General features: G+C 39.5%; 1 protein-coding gene across 2 annotated transcripts in view; it reads left to right on the plus strand.

The window, feature by feature from the left end:
* CPNE4 (copine 4) overlaps positions 1–26,827 on the plus strand; it is a 225,974-nt gene that overhangs the window by 92,566 nt on the left and 106,581 nt on the right. For both annotated transcript variants that reach the window (XM_068205258.1, XM_068205268.1), the window contains one exon: positions 21,929–22,108. In XM_068205258.1, the coding sequence (XP_068061359.1) occupies positions 21,929–22,108 (180 nt within the window). The remainder of the gene's footprint in view (positions 1–21,928; positions 22,109–26,827) is intronic.

The raw sequence follows: 26,827 nt of genomic DNA on the forward strand, positions 1-26,827 counted from the left end.
CCCTTTGGCAGTCACATTTACTTCAGCCCAACATCAAGTACCCATGGCTTCCTAGATTTCAAAAGCACAGGCATCCAAAATGTGAAATCTCCATAAGTGTGCACATGCGATTAATGTATGTACATGCACAAATCTGTGGAGAATTCACAATTAATTGCCAAGTGTGCCAGTTCTAATATATACCTGTATATGCACTTTATGCTCATGAAACATCTGTATACATAATTAAAAAAAAAAAAAAAAAAAAAAAAAACAAAAATGAAGAAATACAAGGCAGGTCATTTATTTTTCCTGCAGTTGGATTCTGCAATGGGGAGTGGCGAAAAGCACCTTCTTGAAATTTACAGCCCCAGCTCTCTGTCCCTCTTCCTTCAATTGCTTCCTTGAATTCACATACTATAAATACACTGTTCATGAATTGTCTATTTCATGGCCTTGGATTAAGTAATGTGCTGTTATGTTTGTTTTTTTTTTTTTTAATTGTCTATTCATGTGAGGTTTTGGCTGGCATTGTGCCATTTCACAGCTAGTTTGCCTGCAGTGGATGCCATATGATGATGGATTTAGCCACCTGTGTAGCACTGCAAGTGATATTGCTGTAACATATGTTTGCTCTTCACCCCCAGTGAAACCATTTCAAGGCAAAGCAATGTCAGTAGGGAACAAGCACAGGCCAGATCCATGTAACCTGTGTTTTTCCTGAGTAGCTCTACCATCAAACATCTTCCAGGGGGTACAGCTAACGTTGCCCCTTGGCTGGCAAAGCCTATGTAAACCCAGAAAATATCCAAAATAACTTATTAGCAAAGAATTTTGTTGGTAGAACTTTATTTGGTGGGACTTGGGCTACATCTGTGTTACTTGGAGGTCACGCCTGATAGGGCTAAGTCAGCACAAGGTCAGGGCAAAGACCCATCAACAAAGGATTGGGGGAGGAAGGTCTGAGACAAGAATCAAAATTTCCAGAAAGGTGTATTTAACCTTTTTCCCAGAAAGGTTCGAGCAACTCTGTATGTGTCTCAGTCTATGTACACCAACATCCTTGTTCCCCTGACAAATTAAACAGCTGTATAGGAATCTAGACCAATCTGGAAGCAGCCACCATCAGCATTCTGTGGTTGCACTCTGTTGACAGCATTTTATGTGTGCCTCTGTGGCAAGAAGCAGCGTGCATGGGGAAGGCAGTGATAAACCAAGGGTGGAGATGCTGAGTGGGTAAAAAGATAGCACATGGTAGCTGAGATTGCTTGCAATCATGCATTTATGTGGGACTAAAGATAATAAGGTCCAAATGTGTGTGCAGGCAGTAGATGTGCAAGGGGTGTGTGTATGGGATGGGTCTGTGAGACAGGGGAATCCATTCTTGTTAGCTCTGTTGGTGGCTAACGCCGTAATAGAAACACTGGAACAGAGGTTTCAAAGCCAGGAAAAGATTGGAAAGCTCAGCACCATTTGGTGCCCTGATTTCCTGAGTGACCTGGTCCCACCACACCACTACTGCAGGGGACTGAGAATAGTGTGCTGCAGTTTTAGGAAAAGGTTCAAGCAGTTGAAAATATCTCCCAACAAATCTGAGACCAAGCATATTTGATCTTACATAACCTCATGGACACTGCTCCAGGTCACACAAGTAGAACTGAAAGGTCACACCTGGCTATAAATGCATTTGAACCTAAGCCAGGAACTGCTTTATCTGCCAAGCCCATGGTACCTCTCCTCACTGAGAGAAACATGCACATTATCCTGCCAATAAATTTACCCTGAGAGGAAGAGACCTGTAGGCCACAGCTCTTCCTGGTGACTCCACTGAAGCCTTTTGAGTAAGAGACTCTGTTCATTTGTAAATGCAGTGACATTTTGAGCTTTTGTTCAGCCAAGGGAAGCTCCCTGGGAGGCTTATGGCTGAATGATTTCTTCCTAGAGAGCAGCAAATGAGGTTAAATCAATTTCATCCTGCAATGGGAGGTGAATGGAAGGAGGAGGAATAACATTTTTCCCTTTAGCTCTCACAGAAAAGCAGTTTTATTTACAAAACCTTTTAATTATATTTCCTGTTTTTGTTTTTCTCATTCATTCACATTTGCAGAACTGGGAAATCTTTTGTCTTGAAATTTTTCCTCTTGAAATCTCTAGTAACAAATGTAATGCTGACTTTGATAGAACCTAAATACCAAGGATATTTCTTTCTCATTAAACCCCTGTTACTGTTACTGAAAAGTCAGCAATCAGTACTTAGAAGTTTGGTAACATGGTGATATTTAGTATCTTTTATAACAGTCATATATGTGAGATATATTTGACAGCTGGTGAAAACCCTGTGGGAGTCAGGTAGTACCTTTGCTGGATTGGAAGAGTGAGGACAAATACCTCTCTTCCTCTCCCTGACACCCTGCCTTTGACTCCTTGACACTAAAAAGGTTTATGTATATTTCATTTTACCTTGCTGTTCTTTGTATTCAGCAATGATGGGGTGGGAGGAGAATATTGTGTAGCTGAAATCTCACTTCAGACATGGATGTGCCCACATGGGTGGTCATGGTGAACCTGTGATTTCTGTGTATTTTTCCTCCCTCAGAGTGGGATGAGTAAGATGCGAAAAGCTATGAGAGATGAATAATGGCATGGAAAACAATAAGTGAAAACTTCTGAGCACCCTGAGAATGCCTGGCTCTGTCCCCCTCTGTGTTTTGGTTGCTTCTTAATTGTTGTTTTAGATGAATATTTCTCTGAATGAATTTGAAAATTCCTGGAAATCTTTCATGGTGGGATGGTAGCGCACTTGAACTATGAAGAGCAGTACCTGGAACCCTGTTGGCATCTCATGTCCATTTCTCTGAAATGGACAAATGTGTTGGCTGGTAATCTGCACTCTGTAAAGGCACTGCAGTGAGGTTTGCCCCGGTAAGAAAGAATGTAGTTTTAAATAGAAATGTTAAACAGGATAAAAAAAATTATTAAGTATGGTTTGCTTCAGGGTTACTAGAAGCTTTGTTATCTGATTGAAATGCTCAATTCCTTTGTAAATAGGACTAAAGTATTTCTAAAAGCATATATAGAATATATGGAGATATAATTTTAAGATCTATTAAAAACCCCACCTCTCAGTTATCATTTGATAAGTGCAGACTAGAAAATACCAGTTGCTTTCACTAGCTTCCTAGCCCAATAACCATGTAAACCTGAGTAATACTGAGGCTGTCCTCATTTTTCTTAAAAGAGTCTTGCTTTCCATATTCCATTTTCTCAAAGCTTCCTGAGAAATTCAGGGGTTTTATTTGTATTTCTCCTTGTTCACCAGCAACTGTGCACAGGAAAATTTCTTAGAGGAATAATATTTCAGGTCAGGAGGAGGGGAAAGTATGGACAGATTCCCTCAAAGGATCTCTGCAGTTCTAATGATTCTTGCTTAGTATTTCACAATGTCCTTATGTATGTTTTAAGATTCCAGAGGCAAAATTATCCATGTGCAGCATGATAGCTCTGTTGCAGATGAATCAGAAGCTCACAGAAGCTACACCATAGATTTCCTGGAGTATAGCTTATCCACAAGTGTTTTATAACCCTAGAGCAATTTTGGCTTTTGTTTCAATTACTCCATCCAAAATTAAACACTCTGTTTGATACCGGTGCTATCCCTTGATGCCCATGATGTTCATATCTGTATTTAGGTCCAGTTCTTTCCCTGCTGATGATACGCATCAGAGTAAATCATTGTGGCTAAATGACATCTGTAAATATTTTTTTTATCATCTTCCTTGAAGAATAATGAAAGATATGAGCAATATTTTATAATTTGTGGAAATGGACTTTATTATGTTATGCTTAATATGTGCATGATGGCTTTATTTTCCTCTTTTCCCTATGAGACAAGACATGACAGTTAAAGCAGAAAAGAACTTAAACACAGGATTGAACAGAAAGCTCCCTGTTATTGCAATGTCAACACAGAGACAGACATTTAAAAAGTAAAAAAATTGGATGGTCTTGGGTTTATTGCAAGTGGGCTATGGAGGTAGGTTTATGCTTACTACCACTTCTTTAGGACAATCATCATCTGCTCTTTAATGTTTTACGGGGAAGTGTTGTGGTTTTATTTCAGCATCTTGCAATGCCACTCTTCCCCTTCTGTAGATCCTTCATATTATTTGAACACTTCCTAAAGCACATGAGTATCAAGGCAATAGGATGCTCCAACCATAAATAAAAAACGGGAAGAAAATTTTTGTGTTTAGATGTGATGTTAGTAAACAGTGTGTATAATTAGCAAGTGTTATATTGGATGGCTAATATCACTTCTGTTAGCAGTTGTTCAGGAAAACAGATTTCAGAGCAGATTCACACTCAGGAAAGCAGATTTCAGAGCACATTCTACATATGTGAAAATCTGGAGACACATCTAAATAAGCTTCCATGTTCATATGGATTTACAGCAGCTCTTCTGCCTCTCCTGACTTCTCTTTGCTGTTACTTATTAGAGAGAAGTAGAGCCTGTGGTGTGTGCTCAGCACAGGCTTGCAGCTGAGAACTGTGGTGTGAACAGCCTTGTACACCATTTTGGGTCTGGGCTACCCAAAGTCCCCCAGACCGGTCAGGACATGATAGGATTTGCTCAGATTCTGCATTTCTTTTCCCAAAGAGAGTTAGACACGTTTGGATACCATAGCTTTATGCCAATAACAGATCCTACAAAAAGTGACCAGTGTCTGCCCAAAGATGGGCCTAGTTAACTGTTTTTCTCCTACAGAGGCCTGAACAGGGGACAGGGCAAACATTTAGTGGTCCTTTTTTTGTATGGCTTCTCAGCATCCGTTCCTTAGGAACTTGTAGGCCCCCTAAGGTAGAGGCTGGATTTCTTGAGGAGAACTTGCTTTTGGCTACCCAGCCTCCTCAGATAAAGGAGCCCAGGTCTTTGTGGCGTCTATCACAGGCTGCCCAAGAATCCAGTTCTTTGTTTCACATGAAACTCTTCCATTAGTCGTGTGGGATTGAATTTTGGGGGAGCGGGTGGGGATAGTAGTATTTGCACACAGTTTGGAAGTAGCATGAATTAAAAATGTGTTAAGTTGTAAATAGAGGTGTTGACAATACGTTTGGCAATAACAGATGTACTTGACAGAAGGTGTGGGTAGCTGTTTAGTGCTCAGGAGGAGAGTGTTCAGCCCCCCAGATCTTCAAGAGTTTTATGAAATACTGTCAAAACCAGTCCAGGTTTGAAAAGCAGCTTCCTGACTTCATCCAGGAGGACATACGTGCAGGAGAGTGTTTGCTGGATTGAGTACTCTATCCCTGAGCCACCCCTGTTGTAATGCACATCTGCTGAGAACAGGACAGTGCTGTGTGACAGACGCTGGTGGTTTGGTTTGCTGTTTGTCACAGGATGCACCTAAAGCCATGTTCAACCAGTCTATTCTTGTAACTGATGAATGCAACGTCAGAGACATCATCTTGCTGCTTGTTGGCCACTTCTGCTAGTGCTTCTGAGAGCCTCCCAACCATATGTGCACTCCTGCACACATTGCTTAAATTTTCCATATGCCACCTGACAAGCTATCCAAGGCACTTTATACCACCTTGAAATAACTCCCACTTCTCTTAACGAAATATGTCATCTGGGAATGTTTTGCCCTTCAGCATATTTCACAAAGGCTTCAGACCTTCTCATGAGATCAACAGTGCCTTTCCTGAAAGATCTGGATTTTCAGGCTTCTGTAGTATACAGTGAGTAGTCTGCCACCATCACAAGCCAACAATATCTTCCAGTCTTTTTGGCCCCTTTGATCTTCTGGCACTTTTTCCATGCTATATTTCCAGCATTTTCATAGGTAACTACAAAAGCAAAAAAAATCTCTCAGAAGGGACTATGTGGTGTCTAACTTGGCCACTGTATTAGTTTCTTTTTTCTCTTGTGACTCTAGGAAGTCTGTCTCAGCAGGTAACATCGACATGGTCCTTTCCATCTGATTCTCAAGCCTCTGAATGGTTCATCATAACAGTCACTTATGGGATATTGTAGCCAGAGAAATTGGTATTTAATCACCATTTCAAGTTAATTTTGAAATCTGTGCACAGGACAGACACTGTGCAATTTTCCCTAATGGATCCAGGTCTTCATCCAAACATCACCAGCACAAGTTTAGATCTCAGTTGTTAACCCAGGAACATCTCAGAACTGAGTAGCATGACAAAAACACCCACTTCAGAAACTTGCTGATATTTCTAAATTTATTGGCTCTTTTTCCTTTCTTCTTTCATTCTGTGATTGGTCTTATAGCTGAGGAAAACTGCAATGTACACTTTTATTTGGAGCTCTTTACATAAGTTACCTTCTAAAAAATAACCTGACCCCAACATTTCATTTTCTGATACTAGACATTTACATAGCTGTGCCACACTGATATATTGAGAGTTTGAGTGTACAGTGTTGTAGGTTTGTATTGCAGGGGTGAAAAATTCAAGATCATGTTCTAAAGAATTTGTAATTAAGTGAGGATTTTTGACTTTACCTTACAGTAATTCCATGCCACATTACAATTAAGAAATCAATGCAATTTAAAATACAAGTGTTCCCTACAGAATATAAGCAAATTAAATCAGTGCCCCTTTTCATTAAGGTGATTGTCATGATTAAGACATATGCTGAAAGATCTTCTGCCTGGTGACAATTCCATAGAGGGTATTACAGTGTTTCTAGAATACAGGTGAGTGATTTTTAAAGGTTAAAAATTAGATTTAAATTCCTGTTGCCTCCATATGGCGTAGGAGCAGATGTCAAGAAGTGTAACTTTGTACCGCTGACAAAATCTGTGAATTGTTTTTCTTCTATAAACAAGTTTGTTTATGGAAGTCCTTCAAAAAATGCCAAAAAAAGGCAGACCTCTACCTGCTGAGAGTATCTAGGTCTTTTTGAGTTTCTCAGCTTTACAGACCATGCTAGTTGGAGTGCTGAAGCCAGGGTCCACATACCCTGCCTTGCTGCAGTAGTTTTCAGCCTAAATGATGTGTGAAAATAAGCAAAAGCAAAGCTTTCTTGATAGAATGAGCAGTGCTCAAACATTTAGGAAAATACTTCTGCCATTTTTTGTGGAGCTTTACTAAACGAAGGCCCAATTATAGCTGTAGCAAGCAAAAATAAGCTTGATTTAAACTACTGAAATAATTGTTGGGTTTTTGTCATTTCAGAAAGGTTTTAAAAATTCTACCTAGCAATAGCTAATTAAACAGGACTCATATGCTATTTAAACAGCAGTATTGTAACTGTTAAAAAAGAAGACTTTTAAGAGTTACATTGCTACATAATTAAAGAATTATGAAGTGCTCCAATTCACAAAACGCTTAGGTGCTTCATTACCTTTTTGTAGTCTGCTCATCCATTAAAATAGGAGAACTCTGAGCCTGCATGAAAGGAGGCACATAAATGCATTATTGAATCAGGGTTAAACTAGCAGCATTACCTACTATTCCATGGAAATTTCCTTTCTGACAAGCCTTGCAAAGTCTGGAGGATTTCATATATACACCAATAAACAATTTTCATTGAATAAATAGAGCAGGCTATGAATAAAAATAAAGCACATTTTTGGAAAAAAGGCATGACAAGTCTGCTCTTGTAGTATATGTAGAAGCACTGAAAAGCTTAGCAATGATTGAAGACCATCTTTCTGCATTGTGGATTTACATATGTTCTGAATATTCATGTATCAAGCATGGATTTACTGGCAGGGAAGCAGTATTAAACATGTTTAAACGGCTTAGGCCCCATTATAACTGATGTGTGTGATCTACAGTTCCACATCAGCTGACAAGGGTGCAGCTGCATGGATGTCCTTAAATCTTCCATCCCTGTTATATGAGTGCCTGTGAGGAAATAATCTCCTGCTGAATTAGATTATGGAAACATCCCCACCATATCTTAAAAGAGCCAGTTCTTGCCTTGAAGAGTCTATGGTTAGGAAGACAAAATAAAGGCTGGGATTGTGGGAAGAAATGAAGCAACAGATAGAGTTTCTAATTCATGTGTCTTGTTTTATAGTTTCTGATTCAATGTGGGTTGATTTTTTTCTTTCAATTTCATAAGCAGTGCATATACCAATATTCACTCTGCAGAGTTGTGGATTCAGTGTATCATCAAAGTTGTTTGCACCATAAGGATTGCAGCTTGTTATCCCTAATGGAATCATGGCTGAAATATTCTCTTCTCATCTCTTCTCTGTGTTTTGGTATACCTGTCCCTTAAATATTTTGTGGCAGCAGCTTGTACAGCCATGTTTCCATAATTTTATATTAACACTTAGATTTCTCTGGAACATCATTATGTTAGTTAATGGAAAAACCCCAACTTTTTTTTTTAGTGCTGAGCTGGATTAGCAGAAGATTGTCCTTCCCTGCACCAAGACTGATGCTGAAATTGAGATAAGTGATTTACATTCCAAAAGGTTCATTAACCATCAGACTGCTGTGGATTAGATTACTAATGGCATCCTGATGGTTGCATGCAACTTCCAGCAGATTTTTTGGTAGCTAGCATTAAATCAATTTGAATTATAATGAGGAGTCACCAATACATATGCGCTTTTCAGCAAGACTCTGTAGCTGTAGTGGCTGCCAGCTCTGTTTTTTAATTTTCACTAATGGTTTCATGCTCATCCAAGAAATTGTAACTCACAGGACCAAATAGGATGCTATGCTCTAGCAGTTTATGCCAGAGTTTCAAACCTGAGATACCAAAACCTAAAAACATTAAATCCTTGCCTTATTCCCTACATGTGACCCAATCAAGCATGGCTTTACAGCAGGAATTGCAAAGTTTTATAAAACTGAGTTCACACATTTCAGGGCATTGCATCAACTTTCCCAGCTTATAAGATATTTAAAAGGAAAAGGATTAAGAAAAATCAATGTTACCTCCATTTTAGTTTTTTGTTATCATCCAATTTTCAAATTACTAGATAATTCTCCTTATAGTTCAGAACTTTTCCCAAAATCACAAAGAAAATAGCTTTAATTAAGAAAACAGTTATTTTTGCAGTGGGGATCTTTATGAGAGGTGCCAAAACTCATGATTCTTGCAGTTGGAAACACTGCAGGATGGAGAAAGTTACTGTAAGTTTTCCATGCATTTATCAATTCCCTGACCTGTCTTCCATCACTCTCAGCAGCCTTCCTGCGCAACTTGGTGTAGCTCTCAGGACAAATTTCATGCAATCCTCTTGCTTTTCTATCCCCCGTGCTCCCCCATGGCTCGGAGGAGCTACATTCTCTTGTGGGAAACCTCCAAGCTGGGTTGTGCCTGTCCCACTATTCACCACTTTATATCTGACCTTCAAAAGTGCGGAGTGTTTACAGTCCTTGCTGGAATCAGTTGGAGCACAGCAGCCTTAAAAACCAGACTGTACAGATCTTGATAGGAAGATGCTAAAATGAAGATGCCTGAAGTGAAAGGCCACTGCTAAATACATTTAGCCCTAAAAGATTTGTTTTGTGCAAATGCAGGAAGTGATGTTAGAGACAAAATCAAATCTAATAACTGGTAGAAATTTGAAGTCATTCTTTACCGTTAATAAAATAAAAGCAAAGCTAGAAGTCTGAAGTAGACAAAGAGGGGTAAAGACCACAGGACTCAACCTAAATGAATAATTGATTGGTTGTACTATTTTCCTCCTGTTTTTCTATGTGTCTGGATGAAGAAAGGCATTCTCCTTGAACTACTTTCTTCTGAGTAAACAGGAGGATTCTCCTACCAAAAATTACAGCAGGAATATATTTAAAGGGGTAGTTCTTGATTTAAAACAAGTTGGCCTTCCAGAGATGCATAATGTTTGAAGACCACTTCTGTCTCTACTGTGTCTGAATATTGACATGTTTTGGCATGATTGGTATCTACTGCACTTGTTCCTCTCTATTTGAAACTGAAGAGATCAGCGTGTCTGTAGTAATTCTTCTTTCATACACCATCTTTTTATTCTGCAGGAATGCAATAAGATAGCAGGATGAACAATACTCCATTCCTGGTTACATAATGTGAGTTTTCACTTTTCCCTAGCCTTTTTTTTTTCCTCTAGTCATGGTAGCTATTCACCTGTTCTTCTCCCTTTTGCATGGCACATCACTCTGCTAGATCACTAATGTCACTGCTTCCACCTGGCAGAAACCAAGTCCTGCTTTTGTTTCTCAATGTGCAAGAAGAATGGGCTCCATATTTTAGGCTGAAGTGCTGTGTTGGGATGAGTCATTTAGTGCAGGATGTTTAGGTGTCTTTCAGGGCTGTCACCTGGAGCTCCAAACACATGGCAGATTGATAGGGAATGGATTACAGGCTGGATTTCTTACACATGTAGCTTGCAAGCTCCCTGTGTCCCATCAGTGATCAAATTGCCTAAGGGCTGTCTCAGTGATACTGATGTGCGGACTATACCCTTACAGCAATAGGATCAATGCAAGCTACACCCTGACATGCTACTCTTGGTTTCCACTGCATGGTTCAGCCAAAATCCCTCTTGCACTCAGTTGCTAAAGGGAGAGTTTTCTTTTGACTTCTGCAATCATTATAAGGTGCTGAAGGATTTTCCCCACCATATCAGAGTGAATCTAACACCAGGGTGGTTTGGGTAGGTAGCAGCCTGATGGTGGTTTTCAGAAAAGGTACCCTAGTGATGATACATGCCTGAACCCACCCTTTCCTTAAGTCTAGCCGTAATAAGCCCAGCCTGTGGGCTGCACAAGACTCTGAGCTGAAACTACTACCAAGAGTATCCTCCAGCCCAACCTTTACAGTTTTTGGAGTTGGACTGTTCATACAGAAGAATAATAAGTGCATTGCTCTAGGTCTCATCATTTGGAACAGAATGCAAAAGCATGTTTTTTCCCCAAACATCTACAACAGAAACAATTTTCTACAGTGTTCCAGGTCTAAAGACAAACTTTGTCAAGCTTTATTTACATTTCATAACAGTTTGTTAATAGAAAATCCATGATGTGCAGAGAAGGTATTGAGAAGTATTCTTGTCAAAGGGAATTTTAGAAGAGATATGTGGAGAGCGGGTATTAAAGTCTTTTTTTTTTAATTATGGAAGCATTGGAAAAATTGCCCAAATACACCAATTGAAAAAAGCATGCCTGAAATATATTAGCTATGCTCAAAGGCCAGTTTATAAAACGCCATCTATTATATGCAAAGAAAGTTAACACATTTAACACTACAGATACATAATAGTGCTGCTGATTTCTGTTGCTTTTCATTTCCATTGTTTAGCAAGACATGAAAATGAAAATGTGTGCTTCTCAGTATAATTGGGAGAAGAACAATGCCCTACTCTATTTTCCTGGATTTTGTAGTAGTTCACAGAAAGGCTTCCACTGATCTTCCTGCGTAGTGGATCAAGCAGTTGGGAAGCCATGGCTGCAGCAAATAGTGACCCTTTTGAGAAACTTCAAAAGATCCATGTGTAAAAGAAAGAGTACAATACTTTATGATAGACTTTAGTTACAGCAAATCTGTTATTCTTCTAGGCTGTCATTCAAACACATGGTCCAAATTCCCCAGTTGTCTGCGACAACTCAAAGTGGTTTAAATGGACCTTTTAAATTGTTATTTCTAGTATAGGAATTCAGGAAAAACTGGTAAAGCACCGTGTACTTTGTGTAATAGTACATTACCTTTCTGCTGTAATGACTCCATGATATAATTGATTTAGCGGTTGAAATACAACATTAAAAACCAGTTATTAAATCTTTAATTATGAGCACTTCATTAGAAAATTAATTTTCTAATGCCTGTATCAATTGACATAATTCATTAACCCATCTGAGAATCTATATTAGTTATGCTTAACTTACTTGGGTGTATGAGGCAGGAAATCTTTCTCAAGATAAATAAATTATCAAAATACATTTTATAGTCAGTTAATTAAAGAGCAAATTACTGAAGCAGCATAGACTTCTTATGTAGTATAATGTAGCCCTACTGATACTCAGGAAGCAAAGGTCATCCCATCACCTGATGTTTCTTTGTTCTCAATTATGTGTAAATTCCTGAGAAATTGTATAATGTCAGATTTCTCTCCTGATCAATCCTGTGCCACCATGAACACTTCTTACTTCTGAAGGTCCCTGTGCAGGCTTAACTGCTGTTCAGCAACAGCAAATGTCTGCTCTGCTGTTCCAATGGGCTGACACTACAACGTATTTGTCAATCTGCTAAATCTTTTGTCCTCCAGGACATCAGGAAGAGAAGAAACATGACTGTAAATGCTACAGACGACTGGAGCCCTGGATGTGAGATTATCTGGCTGTATTAAAAATTAATTCTGGAAGTTAGTTTTGGAGTAATGAAAGGTAGAATTAGCAAATAAATATTTTGCATCCTGGTTAGAGTAAGTTTAAATTAATTTCTTTGTAGCCTTACAATGTAGCGGAATCTAATTTGTGAGCACAGTGTTCTGTTCATGAACTGAGGATTCCCAAGCAATAGCATTTGAAAAACTCAACCATCAGGTGCTTAGCAAATTTAAATCATAGTCCATTTTTTGCATTTTTTTTGTTACTGTCATGCAGGCAAGGTCATCTGTTGTATTGTGAATGAAAATAATATTAAAAACAATTTCATTTTACAGTAAAGAACTTAAAAATTAGCTTATCAAGAGAAATTTAAATATCATCTGTGAGGGTAAAAGTAGCCAAGCATTTGACACATAAAAAACTCTCCCTTCTTGGACAGAAATAATCAACAAAACTGTGTTTCTCCATAGAAACAGATTAAAAAATAGTAATCAAATAATAATGAAATTGAAACTACTTCAGTGAAAACCTGTATTCCCAAGGTTCACTTTCTAAACTGTGAGGGAAACTGTGTGGAGAAGATATGGCTGACGAACTTCCAAATGGCTGCATAGTGCTCTGACTTTCAGACAGCTGCCAGACACTAAACTGCTTGCTAGCAATTCGTGGCAAGTTAGGAGTGGAGCTAAATGGTAAAAGATGTGAATATTTTTGTTACCGCTTCGAAGGACCAGTTTTGTCCTCTACAGAAAGCCTGTGTCCTCAGTGACATGTAAATTAAGATTTGATTGAAGCTCTTAATATCAAATGAAGGTTGTGGAATAGTAAATGGCAATCATCATAGTCTTTGAATATCTGGGCTGTATCTGGGATATCAAGTAAAGAAAGATCTAGCACTGAGGCTTCAAGGCTCAGCTTGGAGGCAGCATTCAAGAGTTTTCAGTGAAAAAATTAATTCTCTTCTTTCTTATGCCAGTGTAATCACATCTGAGTGAGTTATAGCACCTTATCCCATGAGTTGATGCAGGTCATTATGCACTTGTGATGTTTGCTGAGCACTTGTTAAATATACAAGGAAGCACAGCACATGGGTATCTCCTGCCACTGTGTGATTTCTATTAGGTCCTTCTGTGTTGCTTATGACCGGGTCAGGATATGTTGAGTACCTCAGAAGATGCGCTCTTTCATCCCAAAAATTCTATAGCTGTCAATTTTATTTGATTGTTAAGGCTCAGAAATCTTACCAGAATAAGATAAAGGGCTTTGGCATAATCACTGCTTGTCTCTATTAAATGACCCTGCAGGAGGTAATCTGGTGCAGGAAGGGTGCAGCACTCTTATTGCTACCTGCAGTAAAACACAACTTGGTGCATGTCCATGGTCACTCTGGAAGGTGTGACCTCCAGAATATCAGCTCCTGTAGATGCTGGCCTTGTGCAGAGGGAGTCAAGGAGTTTGCTGGGCTTCCTCACTAGGAAACTGTATGTGCAGATGCTGAAGCTTTTTATGGATTATAAGAGAAACTAGTTATTTGGAAATGTAAGCCTAAACTTTTCAGTAACCAAGAGGGTATTGTGTTAGGTCACCTCTGAGTGATAACTCATAGCTAATTCTGAAGAAACCTTTGTGGCTTAAGCAGAGATATGGAAAAAAGGGCCCCCTTCTGAGGCATGAGCATTACTCTCTACAGTGATAGTGAGGGCCAAAAGATTGAAACCTCTTAACCCCTGGGGGGAGCCTACCCTGGAGGCTAAATCCTTGTACTGCTTTGCAGGAGCTTCCACTGCTTGCCAAGAAGTTTCCCAAATCTATTATGCATACCTGATTTGACATTCTCTCTTCAAACTTGTCCTTATCTCTAGCTGGACTCAAAATGTTGCACAAAAGAATTCAGAATTACAAGTGCTCCCATGTTAAATGCAAGATAATGTAAAATATCTTATGGAAAAGGCAGTGCTATCTCTCTACCTTCTCATGGTCCTTTCACTTTTCAGTCCAGTTAATCATTGTTCATTGGAAAAACCTTAATTGATGCTACATTAATGATGTGCTCTAAAGAGACACTGTGCTTTTCAGGTTCATTGAAATGTTCTGCAACTGGCTTTTCAAAACTGGCTTGAATATTCACAGTGCAGCAGCTGGTGCATTGTTCTTTATAGTCCAAGGTCATTAGATGGGGAAAAGCTTCATGTTTTACAGTTTTTCCCCATGGAAGTTCTGCAGTTGGTCTCAGAGAAGTGGCAGCATTTATGTTTTTCTTCAGTTGAAATGTCCGGGCTGGAGTTCTTTGTTATTCCAGCCTTTATGTCAAATCTAAATTCAGATGAGGCAAATTAAAATTGGCTCACACATTTTCCTCAGCATCCCTGAACCTGGACTGACCAGGCCATGAGTTCACCCCCCTCTCTGTCCACAGGTGCTTCCCAGTGTAGATCCGGCAGACGGAGCAGAGTCAGAGCAGTGCGGCAGCTGAGCGAGACAGAGCGAGCCCAAGAGGCCAGGCTGGCTCAGGGGTCAGTCCCTGATGTGTGTGTGTTTGCCACTGGGGCTCACTGGTAGCCCAGCCCAGTGTGACCTCGAGGTGCTGCTGTGCCGCTGGCCTGGTGTCCCTTCCTGCCCTCACACGCCCTGTGGTGACACTGGAGCTGTTGGGGCTCGGCCGATATTGCCGTGCCTCCAGTGCCATGGTGCTGCGCTTGTGTGTCAAGAAAACGAAGGCTGTATGTGGCATTTTAAGGCGTTCTTAGCCAGGAAAGTTAAAGTCATGTGGTGGGACATGGTTGCAATGTGTTTCTCTGGGAGACGTAGTATTTTATAATGTATAGAGAACAGAATGCAGCGGGAGCCATGTGAAATAACCAGTGGCCTGATGGCTCAGATGATCCCCAATGGTGTGAGGCATGAAAGTTTGCGTTTCTGGTCTAAATCAGAGCAGACAGAGTCTGGTGTCCAGGAGGAGCCGCTGGCTTATTTTCAAACCTTTCTACGCAAAATTTTTGTCAAACCTCTGTTTAACCTGACTTCTTGTTTAACCCAAGTTCATATTTGCACTCTTTCCCTGTAATATGCCTGATAATCTCTTTTCTTAAGGGACACAACAGCTATGATTCACTCCCTGTGATGCAGCTGGAGTCCCAGTAGCCATGTTACCAGAAAAACAGTCAAAAATCCAAGGGAATTACATTAAAGTCCAACAAGATAACAATTTTATTATGTTTGCTTTCACAGCAGTCCATAAAATGTCTTAAAATTATCACTCTGGCCCAAAGTATTTGGGTTTCATGACATTAAGCTGAGAAGACTTGGTGTTCTCTAACCCCCAGAACTATTTGAACAAAATGAAAGTATTCCTTTCCAAAGGAGAGTAAACTAAAATCAGGTAGCTGGTTCAGTCGGGAACAGCGTGACTGTGCATTAATGCACTAGCAGAGCTCTTGCTTTTTTTCTCTTGTATTTGAGCTTTCCAAAAGGACAGTGAGTGGGAGGGATACCTATGCACTTTTCCAGTATTTTTATGCAGCCTAGAAAGCTTAGGCTTACCAAGAAAATCAGTGATGACAACTGCACATGGTCTGAAAACTAAAGGGGACTGTTGCAGCTTCCTCAGAGATCTCTTTTGTTCCAGAAAACCAGTGATTCCCTTGGCACAAGGGCTCTCAACCAATTTAGGTCCTGCTTTCATCATACTGGAGACTGAGCAGCATTCCTTCCAATCCTGTGAAACTCCCCATTCTCTTCCTTAACAACGTCGCCACAATTTGCCTGGCACTAGAATTAACCTGTAGTGCACCCATGGGTTTTTTTTCATGTTTTCTAGCTGTGAGAGCTTGGAGTTGCTCAGATGAGACTCTGAAACCTGCACAGGCTTCAAGTCTGACAGGGTTCAGTACAGGCCCTCAAGTGCTGGCACTGAGTGACTGGGCAGTGACTGTTAGAGCTATTGTGAATGTTGTTTCGGAGTGAATGAGACAAACCACATGCAAGTACCTATCAACAATTTCATTTCTCTCTTCTTTTAAAAGCTATGAACATGTGAGGCAACTCCATCTGTGAACTTCTGGCAGAATTTTTACATAGTGTATATAATAAATTATCTGCTTCCTGCTTCAGAGCAATGAGAAGTAACTGAGCAAGTAAAAGTAATCAAGCAGAGGGCTGGTCAGTGGCTGTCAGCAGAAAAATGGGCTTTCTTAATGAAGAACTTTTCAACTAAGAAATTATAATCCTGGTTTTCCTGTAATTTTAGTTATCTGGGCTGTTTCTATTTATTAGTTTTCCAGTGCTGGAAAGCAGGTCTTCATGGCTCTGACATAGAGGGTTATAAGCTCTCTAATACTTATATAAATACACAAATAAAATAAATTAATTGCAAATAATTTAAAGGCCATTCACATTAAATGCTTCTCTTCAAGCCAGCCTGTGGTAAAAAGTTTCTGCTGACATTGAGAAGATTTTGCTCAGGCCTAAACTCTACAGCCTGAAAAGAATTAAGGATCTACTAATTTCTTTCCACTGTTTTCAATCATCAATTAAACTGAAAATAAGGGCCATAAATTATGGTGACCTTTGCAATAACTTATCATTTGTAGGATAGAAATGTGAAAGCAGTGCTGTGAAAGCAGTGCTGTGAAAGCAGTGTGAATAATAAAAAATATATTAATAACTTCCTCGGAAACCAGCAAGCAAAGTGTAAATTGCTTTCTGCTTGATATCAAATTTTCATGTAAGGTACTGTATCATGGAAATTTTCAGTCTTGTTAAGATTCAGATGACCTAAAAATAATCCTACCCCTTCACCTCTGTACTTTTTGTCATCTCAGCTGACAAATGTGATTTTACTAGATTTAATCAGCATTTTATAATGACTTCTATAGAAAATAGAGCCTGTTCGTTTTCCCTTGTTGGCCTCTAAAATATATAAGGAACAATGGGTCAATTTGTTGGACTAAGAAATTGCTAAAAATGTAACAACCACAAAAAACACATTCTGGTGGCACACACATTCTCTATTTAATGGAATTTTCATTTTTATGGCTCTTCAACTAGGTTTTTGCAATAAACACCAAAGGAACTGCAGCACCCATATAAATTTTCAGACCATCATTTTATAGACCAAAGATCTTCCTTAGTTCATGAAGCAGCTATACCATTTTGTGAGCCTGATTAAAATTTCCCTCCTAAAATTGTCATTTTGGTGTGAACACAGTGAATTCTTCATGGCCCTTGGCTGCATTTCACCTCAAAGATGCCAAGAAACAACCAGTGAAGATGTGTTTCTTTTGTGCTAGTTGCATGTCTGCTAGAAATACAGTGGAGAGCAGATAGGTACCAATTATCTATGTGGGACATGGAGTTTTCCACATCACTAATCTGTGCTAAATACTCAAGCATGGCCTTGAGGTGCAGAGCTTTGAGTCCTGTAGACAATTTCCCATTTTCCTGATTCCCAAGGATATAGTGAGAAAGTTGTTTTTATGATCACTTTAAAGCTCTAGATACCAGGTGATACTAAGCTTCTATGTAATCTTTGTTCATCCTTGGATATGCAATAGCTTAAATGTCATCTAATTTTGATAGAAGAAGATTTAAAAAATCCCCCTTGGGCTAGATCTTTTCCCTTGGCTTCACTTCTCAACTAATGGTGGAAGATGGAGTGGAGATCCTTAGTCGATACTTCAACCATTGAATTACTTCTTTGTCAGTGATATTTTTTTCCAAGATAAAGAACTGCTTCCTTGGTTTTCAGAAGAGACCATATTTATCGCATTTCCACAAAACTCACTGCTTTTCAGCAGCTCACAGACAAAAGATATAAACAGCATAAGAAAACTGAATTTTAGTATTTGTTCATCTGTCCTTTGTGCCTTCTTTAATTTGGTGCTATCTGACTGCAAAGACAGTGTTGCAGTTCTTCAGCAGTGATGGTGGGCAAACAGGGAAACAGGCAAGCATTTCTGACAGCTGTCCATCCATGTCAACAGTACAGAGGGAAAACAGCTTTCAAACTCAGCATCCAACTCCCTGCGTGTTTGACAAGAGGATTCAGAAGGCCCGTTTTCTTTCCTATATTTTAATTCCTGCTGTTGAGATGGCACTTTGCACTGTGGATGCCAACTTTGGTGTTTGTATGTCATTCATAGTTCCCCAAGGGGAAGCTCACAGGGTGGCTGCATCCAGATGGGCCTGCCAAGTAATCCTGGCTACTCAGCAGGGTGCCACTTTCTGTGAAGTGACAAGGACCTAAAGAGATGAAGAGGAAAGCAGTGTGAGTCCATCCCAGGAGGTGAAGATGCAAGTCCTTTTCTCTGTTTAAATTGTCCTTGAAGGGAAAGTGCAGATGAAGCTGCACCATGAAGCAGATGTTCGGATCGTGGTGTCGGATGAACGCTGCTCTTTTTAAGGTCAGTTTTACCTCTTGACACAGCCCAAAGGTGCATGTAGCTGTCAATTGTTTCTTTTGAAAATTTGTTCTGCTTCAGTGAGTTGGATAAATTCCTTGTTCTAGCAAAGTCCCAAAATAACAGATGGCTCATATGTCAGGCATCAGCAAATCCTGAAGTTGTGGGCATGACCCCTGTCCATGTCCTTTTGAAAAATCTGCATCTTGTCAGAATTAGGGTTTTCTGTAACAAGAACAAAAGTGAAAGTTCCACTCGCTTATAACATACTGTTGTTGAATTTTAAAGCAGTCTTCTCCAAAAGTAATGGAGATTTAGTGTTCTTCATTATGTTTTAGAAAACATTTATGCTGAGAAACTGTAACTTCTTGAGTGCTCAGTTAATGAGGCTGGGCAAAGCTACACTGTGTTTTCTTTAAGCATTTGAGCCTTCATCATCCATTTAAGTGAAAGTGCTGTAAGTGATTTTGGGTGGCAGCAGGACTAAGGGCGTATGGCTTGAGGCTGACATCTGCTATGAACCTGTATTTTGGGTCAGCATGGAGGATGGCACCATATTTTGATTGAAATGAAACAGGTCCTGCAGGTATTAGGGTAGTTTGCAGTCAAAACTGGGTCAGTTTTTTTTTTTTTGTTTTGTTTTGTTTTGTTTTTATAAGTGTCTGCAGCCCCATAGATCATGAACTTTTTGATAGTTATCAGCATGAAAATGCACTTGGCAATAGTATTTTCACCAGTTTTCATTAAGGTTTCACACTCATCCAGCATTTCTAAAGAGGTTTTATGATTGAATATGAGAGCAAGAATACTGAAGAAAGAACAGCCTTTAAAAAGTGACAGGAATAAAGTGGACATTAAACCTTGTGTTTCTGCAGCATCTCCTAACCAGAGTGTTGCGTGACAGTTGGGGAATTTTTTGAGCTGTTCTGTTTGCCACTGCTTCTTCATCATGAGTCACTCCAGCTGGTTCTCAGTGCTCAGGTCTGCTGCACAGTAATCAAAGCCAGGGAATGGGGCTGGACTTCCCATGCTGAGGATGCTTCCCGACTATCTAGCCAAGGAGTAACTGTGAAGTATGCTGACAAAGCAGACTGGAGCCAAGGTGGTCTAAAAGGGGTTAATGCTATAGCTGATGGCTGAGGGAGGCACAAAGAATTTTGTATTGTTTGTGGAGCTGTTGGCATTGCTGCTTTCGATAGAGATTTTTTTCATTGTAATCCCAGGCTCTGACATGCTGGCTTGATGTATCATCTCAATAATGTGGGAAGATGGGGAAATTCAGTACAATGGCTATATTTCAGTACGATATCTGTCAAGGGAAGGATGTCCGTCAATCACAGGCTGAAAAAGCAAACAATGTCTTATCTCTGTGTGATACTGAAAATTTTAATGTCCCTGTGAAGACCTGTGCCTCTATTTTCAGGCACTTTACTCCTTTGAACAGCCACATATTTAACCTGTGTTGACTGCAAGTGTAAATCTTGATGTATTTCTCAGTGGAGAACCCTTTCCAGCAGAAAGGAAGAGATGAAGTGAAACAGTAACAGAAACTTCAGTTACTGCCTGAGATCTGCTGGACCAAGGAAGCAATTAAAATGATGCTATTGAATTGACAGTTTTTACACAAGGAATGAGTTTAGGAGATTGATGTGGCTATGAAAAAGATTTAAAACCATTAATTTAAATATTTTGATTAATGGGTCTGCTGAAGCACTAGTTCATGAGACGACCATTGTTCTGAAGTGAATCAGAACACTTTTCACTTAGAAGAGGTCTCAGGAATGTTTCAGTGAACTTATTAGTCATCATTATCCAACATAAGAAATATTTCTCCTTGTAGCAGTAATAGTGATTTGGAGTCATACTGATTGCTAGTGGAGATAACAAAATTTTTTTTGAGATAGACCAGCATCTGAATGAAGGTGGCTGGTATCCTTTCTCACCTTATATTACTCTTATTATTCTCTGCATGACTGATGTCAAACCAATCATTTTCGGGTAGTCTATGCAAATTTATTAAGAATGAATATGTAAGTAGGGTTGCTTTCTTTCCTCTTTGTGACGGTCTCATCGTGGCATAGTCAGAGCATACTGACACAGCTCTGTGAGAAGGCAGCAGTGGTAACACTGGTTTGCATCTATTCCATGAGTGGTAGCATCTGTTTGATGATTAGCTAAAGGATTTTGGCTGTCAGAGCTGTCAATCTGACACCTTTGATGAGCACTAAAATAATTCTGTTCTACCAGGAACTGTTCATTTTTTAACCTGCTTTTGATTTGCTTTACTCTTTGTGTCCTTGCTGATAACTACTAGAAAGGCTAATGCATTATAAACTCTGAAAAGTGGAGAAAGCGGCTGTCATTTTTTGCACAACAGATGTTCCTGATCAAGAATCAGACAAAAGATCTCATCACTCTTACTCTGAGCAATTTAATTTGTCTGTTCCATGCCACACCAGCCACCTCCTATCTAGTCACTGATGCCCAAGTCCTACTTCATTTCAGGATCAGTTCCTTTAATCTTACAGAATTATTAAGCTTTTTTTCTGTGCCAGGGCAAAGAGAGTAGAAAAAAGGAAATTGCTTCATTGCTTATGTTGTCATCAATGATGCATCATAATGAAAAATAACAAACGCCTATTTCAAAAATAGGAAACCCAAGCACTACATCTTAAGAGAACTAGAAAGTAATCTATAAGCAATTTTTTTTTTAAGAAATAGCAATATAGATTTAATGATGTTTCTTTAGAAGTTTTAAGACTCCAAGGTAGGAATAAACAGTGTAACCCATGAGATTCTTGTGATGCAAATAATCAGGATGGAAAAATGTGTATATTTTTAAGAAAAGCTGTTGCTGTGGATCCAGTTCTCCACTCTTTAATCATGCAAATTGTCTGAAATGAGTAATTACTGACAATGTTGCTCTCTTTTCCATTTACTTTGATGAGACTGTATCACTCTGCTGCTGTTTAGTAGTGATGGATGGGTACTGCTGGAGATGTAAATTCTGTAGTTTATTTCCCAGTTATTCTGCTAAATACTTGCTGGAAGGGAGAGGCAAGGGAAGGTGGTCTTGTGCTTGTGGTCAGCCCAGCACAGAAAGGGCAGCTGCTGCTGACAGTACAAACAGCACTGTCCATGGCCACAGTCCCAGCTGTCAGTCCTGATAAATGAGCAAAGTGTATTTCAGGAGCTCATGGTTGTCCATCACTGGTAGAAAGAGAAGTCACTCATGTGACCTCTTTTTGATTTGACAGGTTGACAGGACAGAAGTGATTCGAACCTGTATAAATCCTGTCTTCTCCAAGCTGTTCACAGTGGACTTCTATTTTGAAGAGGTGCAGCGATTGCGGTTTGAGGTCCATGACATTAGCAGCAATCACAATGGACTGAAGGAAGCAGATTTCCTTGGTGGCATGGAATGCACGCTTGGACAAGTAAGTGTCAGTGCTATTTTCCTCCTTGTTGCTCATTTTTTATATATATACGAAATATGCTCTTTGTTGAGTGAATGATGGGTGAGATTTGTGGCAAAATTCTTAATTGTTGCTTTGAATGGGATAATTGAGAACTTCTGCTGGTTTGTTTTACTGCTGTAGTACAGCTTCAAGTCAGCCAGTGCTTATAGGAAATGGAAGATCAGTGATTGGCTTTGGACACTGAAAGCCCATGCTCATTGGGCATTGGAAAATAGACTGATTTTGAAGAAAGCTATTGTTCCTAACGTTGCATGGGATTTAAAGCAAGTTCCAAGTCCAAGAAATACTTAGAAATACACTTTATTCATATAGGGTAGTGCCTGCTGTTGTGGCAAATAGAGAGATAGGGTTGGATTCATCTCCCTGACTCTAGTCATCCAAAAATTAGGTGTCTAGACGAAGTTACTCTTCTGATTTCCATCTTTAGTTCAATGGAGAGAAACAGACAGTTCCAACTGTTGATTCATTCTGCCTGACACCTATCCTAGATTAGGATAAATTGTCTTTAGGAGATACCTGTCTTTCCTCATCAATTGTCAAGAGAGTCTAGACAGCTGGCTTAGGGGAGATACTTAACTTTTTTGATTACTAAATTTAAGGGTGATGAGTCCTACCCACAAGATCAATATCAAGATATCATCATAGCCAACTCTGTGGTGAATTACCACACTGCTGACTAGTGGCCCACTACAGTGTCACGGGCATAACTGTTTATTTCAGACTGCCAGAGTTTTTATCATGCAAGGTTTCATAGCACAGATTTCTGCTCTGTCCATAATGGCAATGCCAAATTTCACTGAGCTGAGTGTAAATTTGTTCTCCATGCTGCGTGCCAAGAGCAGGAAGTGCTTTTGTTTAGATATTCCTTTGCAGTGCTTCCACATAAGTTTGTATTATGAACAGGACAGGGTGTCATGAAAGATGCTGCAAAGCTTTGGTTCCCTGTTTTCTCACCTTTTGTTGCTCATCACTCAGCCCCAGCACACAGGAATCACTTTGGTTTTCTTCCCACAGCTATTGGGCCAAATATGCTGGATGAGGAAAAGTCCTCTCAGCAAGAGAAATAATATGAATATATGCATTTACTAAATTGAAAGCTCAAAATAAAGATGCTGGTATTTAGGATATTTACAGTGCACTAAAAAGTCAGTTCCTTTTGACAGAATTCTTGTGGTCTTGATCAATGAAAATAAGCTATCCTATAGCACCAAGGGGAATGGGAAACAAAGCAAAATGTTATCATAATGTTCTTCTTGCTTAATTGGCTTGAAAAAGAAGTGGGGGGGGGGGGTGTGGAAATTTCACTGCTGCTGCCTGTAGCATAAATATCTTTATAATGATTTGATCGCTATAAATAGCACACAACTGGGTTGTTTGCAGTGTAATTTTAATGGTAACCAAGAAAAAATAACAGTGTGAATTCTGTTCACAGTAATATAGCTTGGAGGACACTGCTCTCATATTTAGTCTTTTTTTTTTTTGTGATATTCCTTCTTCCCCCTTTTCTAGTTTTTTGCCTTTATGGAATTTTAAAGTGATTTAGGAAATTCCAGAATAGTAGCACTGGAATTGTCATCCAAGTCAAGCCTTTGTGAAGACTCCAAAGTTGACAATCCTACTGCACAGGCTGTACACATTGAAGCTTATACTCTTGCTTAGCTGTATGGTGTAATTACAGCATTCTTTTAAGGATGATAATAGACCCATGGCTTTTCTTGAGACAATTTTGACATGAATTTGTTGTCTACATCATTTTAATGCCTGAATAAAACAGAATTTTTCGTAAGAGTGTGTGTCAACCTCCCAGCTTACTTTCCCAGTGCAAGTAGGTCTTACTGAGACATCCAGTAAAGCTGTGGATTTTTAGGCATAGTCTGAAAGATTGATGCCCTTCCTACCCCCCATAGAAATGCCAACTTCTATTACTGTCTTCTAGATAACAGTTGATGCCTAAGAGATTCAGTGCTACCTGTACCTGTTTGTAGATCATCACTTAGATGTGTGGCAAACCTGCATGTTTACCCAAATCATGTAATTCTTCTATCAAAATCAAAATTAGTATGAATGATAAATGCTGGGAAAGACAATAGCATGGTTATACAGTAAGCTTACGGAGAGGAATGAATTTTATCTTTATTCTGATCTCAGTCTTACATGTAGCCTATCCAATAGGTACAAGTTTGTCAGAAATTTGGGGTCCTGGATGTGAATGATGAAAAAATGCATTCCTTTGGAAGGTTTCAATAATCTCCTTTCAAATACTCTAATGAATTTGTGTTCCATGAGAGTGATGAGGGCAGTGACTTATAGGCTGTTAGATCCTGAGAGCCATATACTGTCTAGAGACATCCCACTGGATTTTCTTATAGATTTATTATTATTTTCTTATAAGATTTATTTATACTGCTCTTGCCAGGACAAGACAATACTCTGCCTCTACTGGTAAAATACTGTAGTTAGCAACATCCTGGCATGCAGTCAGTCATACCTGGATGTGAAGAACTGATTCATCAACAGGAATTTCTTATGCTGAAATATTTAAACATGGTAGAACAAATGGTTGTGGGTAGATACCTGATGAGTGTAATTACATAAATGTCAACGTGCTAAATAGAAACATTTCCTCAGAGCTATTTGTTTTGTCCATCGCACTCAAAAGTTTCCCTTTCAGACAAAACAAGAGCAGATTATCTCTTGAAGGGTTTGACAGGAACAGGTTTAGCATGAGGTGTTTAGGAGGGATTTTTTGTGTGTGTTTTTAAGAACTAAAAATCTGTTCCTTGCACTGAGAAAGGCTCTTTCTACATCACAGTTTCCCAGCTTCTTGAGTTCATGGTAATGTGTAGATTGGCAGAATTTTAACAAATATGTTCTCTACAGTCAGAATGATAACCAGATCAAACAAACCCTAAAATATTAGAGAAGGTAGGGAAGTTGAAAGTACAAACAAACTTTCCCAGTTAGCAGCATAATCTTAAAATATGGTCTGCAATTACATGTAGTTTATAAAACTGAGTTTTTCAAGGAACTTCACATCCAGAGAATGTACCATACTCCAAGCAGTTGTTTGTGTTGTACTGTTTAAATAAAGTGACATTGTTAAATGATAGGTTAAGGTGCATAACTAAAAACTAATTTTTAAAATATGCTATTATTTTAAATTTTTCATTCAATTTCTAATTAAATGCATAAACCTAATATCTAATAATACCCAATTTTACAGTCATATGGTAGCTATTTAATCAAGGAAACGGTACCATGTTTTGCTTGTAACCTCACAAAGATTATTCTTAATTGGGAGCATATTTGTGAAATTAGATTCGTAGAATCCCAGTAGGGTTTGGTTTGAGAGGTCCTTAAAGACCATCTAATTCCAACTCTATGGGCAAGGACACCTTCTACTAGACCAGGTTGTTCCAAGCCTCATCCAGCCTGGCACTGAACACTTCTAGCAATGGGGCATCCAGAATTCCTCTGGGCAATCTGTTTAGTGCTTCACTACCCTCATAGTGAAATTAGTTCCTAATATCTAGTCTAAATCTACCCTCTTTCAGTTTAAAGACATCAGCCCTTGTCCTCTCACTCCATACCCTTGTAAAAAGTCCCTCTGCAGCTCTCTTGTCGCTCCCTTTAGGTACCAGAAGGTGCTGTAGGCTCTCCCCAGAACCTTCTCTTCTCCAGGCTGAACAACCCCAACTGTCTCAGCCTGTCTCCACAAGGAGAGGTGTTTCACCCCTCTGACGCCCTCTTCATGGCCCTCCTCTGGAGACCCAAAACTGGATGCATTGCTCTGGGTAGTGTCTCTGGAGCAAATCCTTAGTGGGCTTTACTTGAAGTATGACACGAGGAAGTGGCATAGACATTTTGGAGTGTGTGCTCTTCCTGTTCATATCATAAAGTAATTTAAGTGAGGAGGGATCACTGGTGTCTCCAGTTCAATCTGCTGCTCAAAACAGCTTAGAGCAGGTTGCTCAGGGACTTCTCCAGTCCAGTCTTGAATGTTTCCAAGGATGGAGTTATCACATAATCTCTGGGCTTTGTCCCAGTGTTTGGCACCCTCACAATAGCGATGGCTTCCTGTGAATAAGCAGAGGCATAGTGAACCCTCACTTTTACATCATGTGGAAACATTTGCAATTATTTTTAGTAGCCTTCAAGTGGCAAAAGAAAGCCTGAATTTGCAAAGTAAAAATACCCAGAGTAGGTATGTCTTAGTTTAAGCTGGTCTTAGGGAGGAAGGCAGTAATATCAGCCTTCTTGAGCTGTTGCTATAAATGACAGCTCTCATTGTTTGGAGTGGGAGTGTTGGGGTAGAGCAGTGGTTTGGCATTGTGCTTTCTGCTTCAGCACAAATGGCTTGGGATGCTCCATCAGGCTGTGCATCTGCCCACTGATCTTCTAACTCTTCTAACACTCTAAATAGTTGCTGTTCTTTGCATAGGCACTGGCAAGCAGGGGCACCCACACACAGCTTTGTAGTCATAAGCAGTGAAATCACAACCAGTAGTATTTTAATTGCCATCTTGGGCTACCATTCTATAAAGGTGACCTCTTGCTTTTTTACAGGTGCTTTAGATGCTGTGAATCAGTTCATGCCACATCATGGTTTTACAGATGTCTGTAACTTTGGAGAGTAGATTCTTCCCTCTTTTCACTTTGTTTTTCTCTTTCCCCTTC

Source organism: Anomalospiza imberbis, chromosome 1 (genome assembly GCF_031753505.1).
Source record: "Anomalospiza imberbis isolate Cuckoo-Finch-1a 21T00152 chromosome 1, ASM3175350v1, whole genome shotgun sequence".
NCBI lineage: Eukaryota > Metazoa > Chordata > Aves > Passeriformes > Viduidae > Anomalospiza > Anomalospiza imberbis.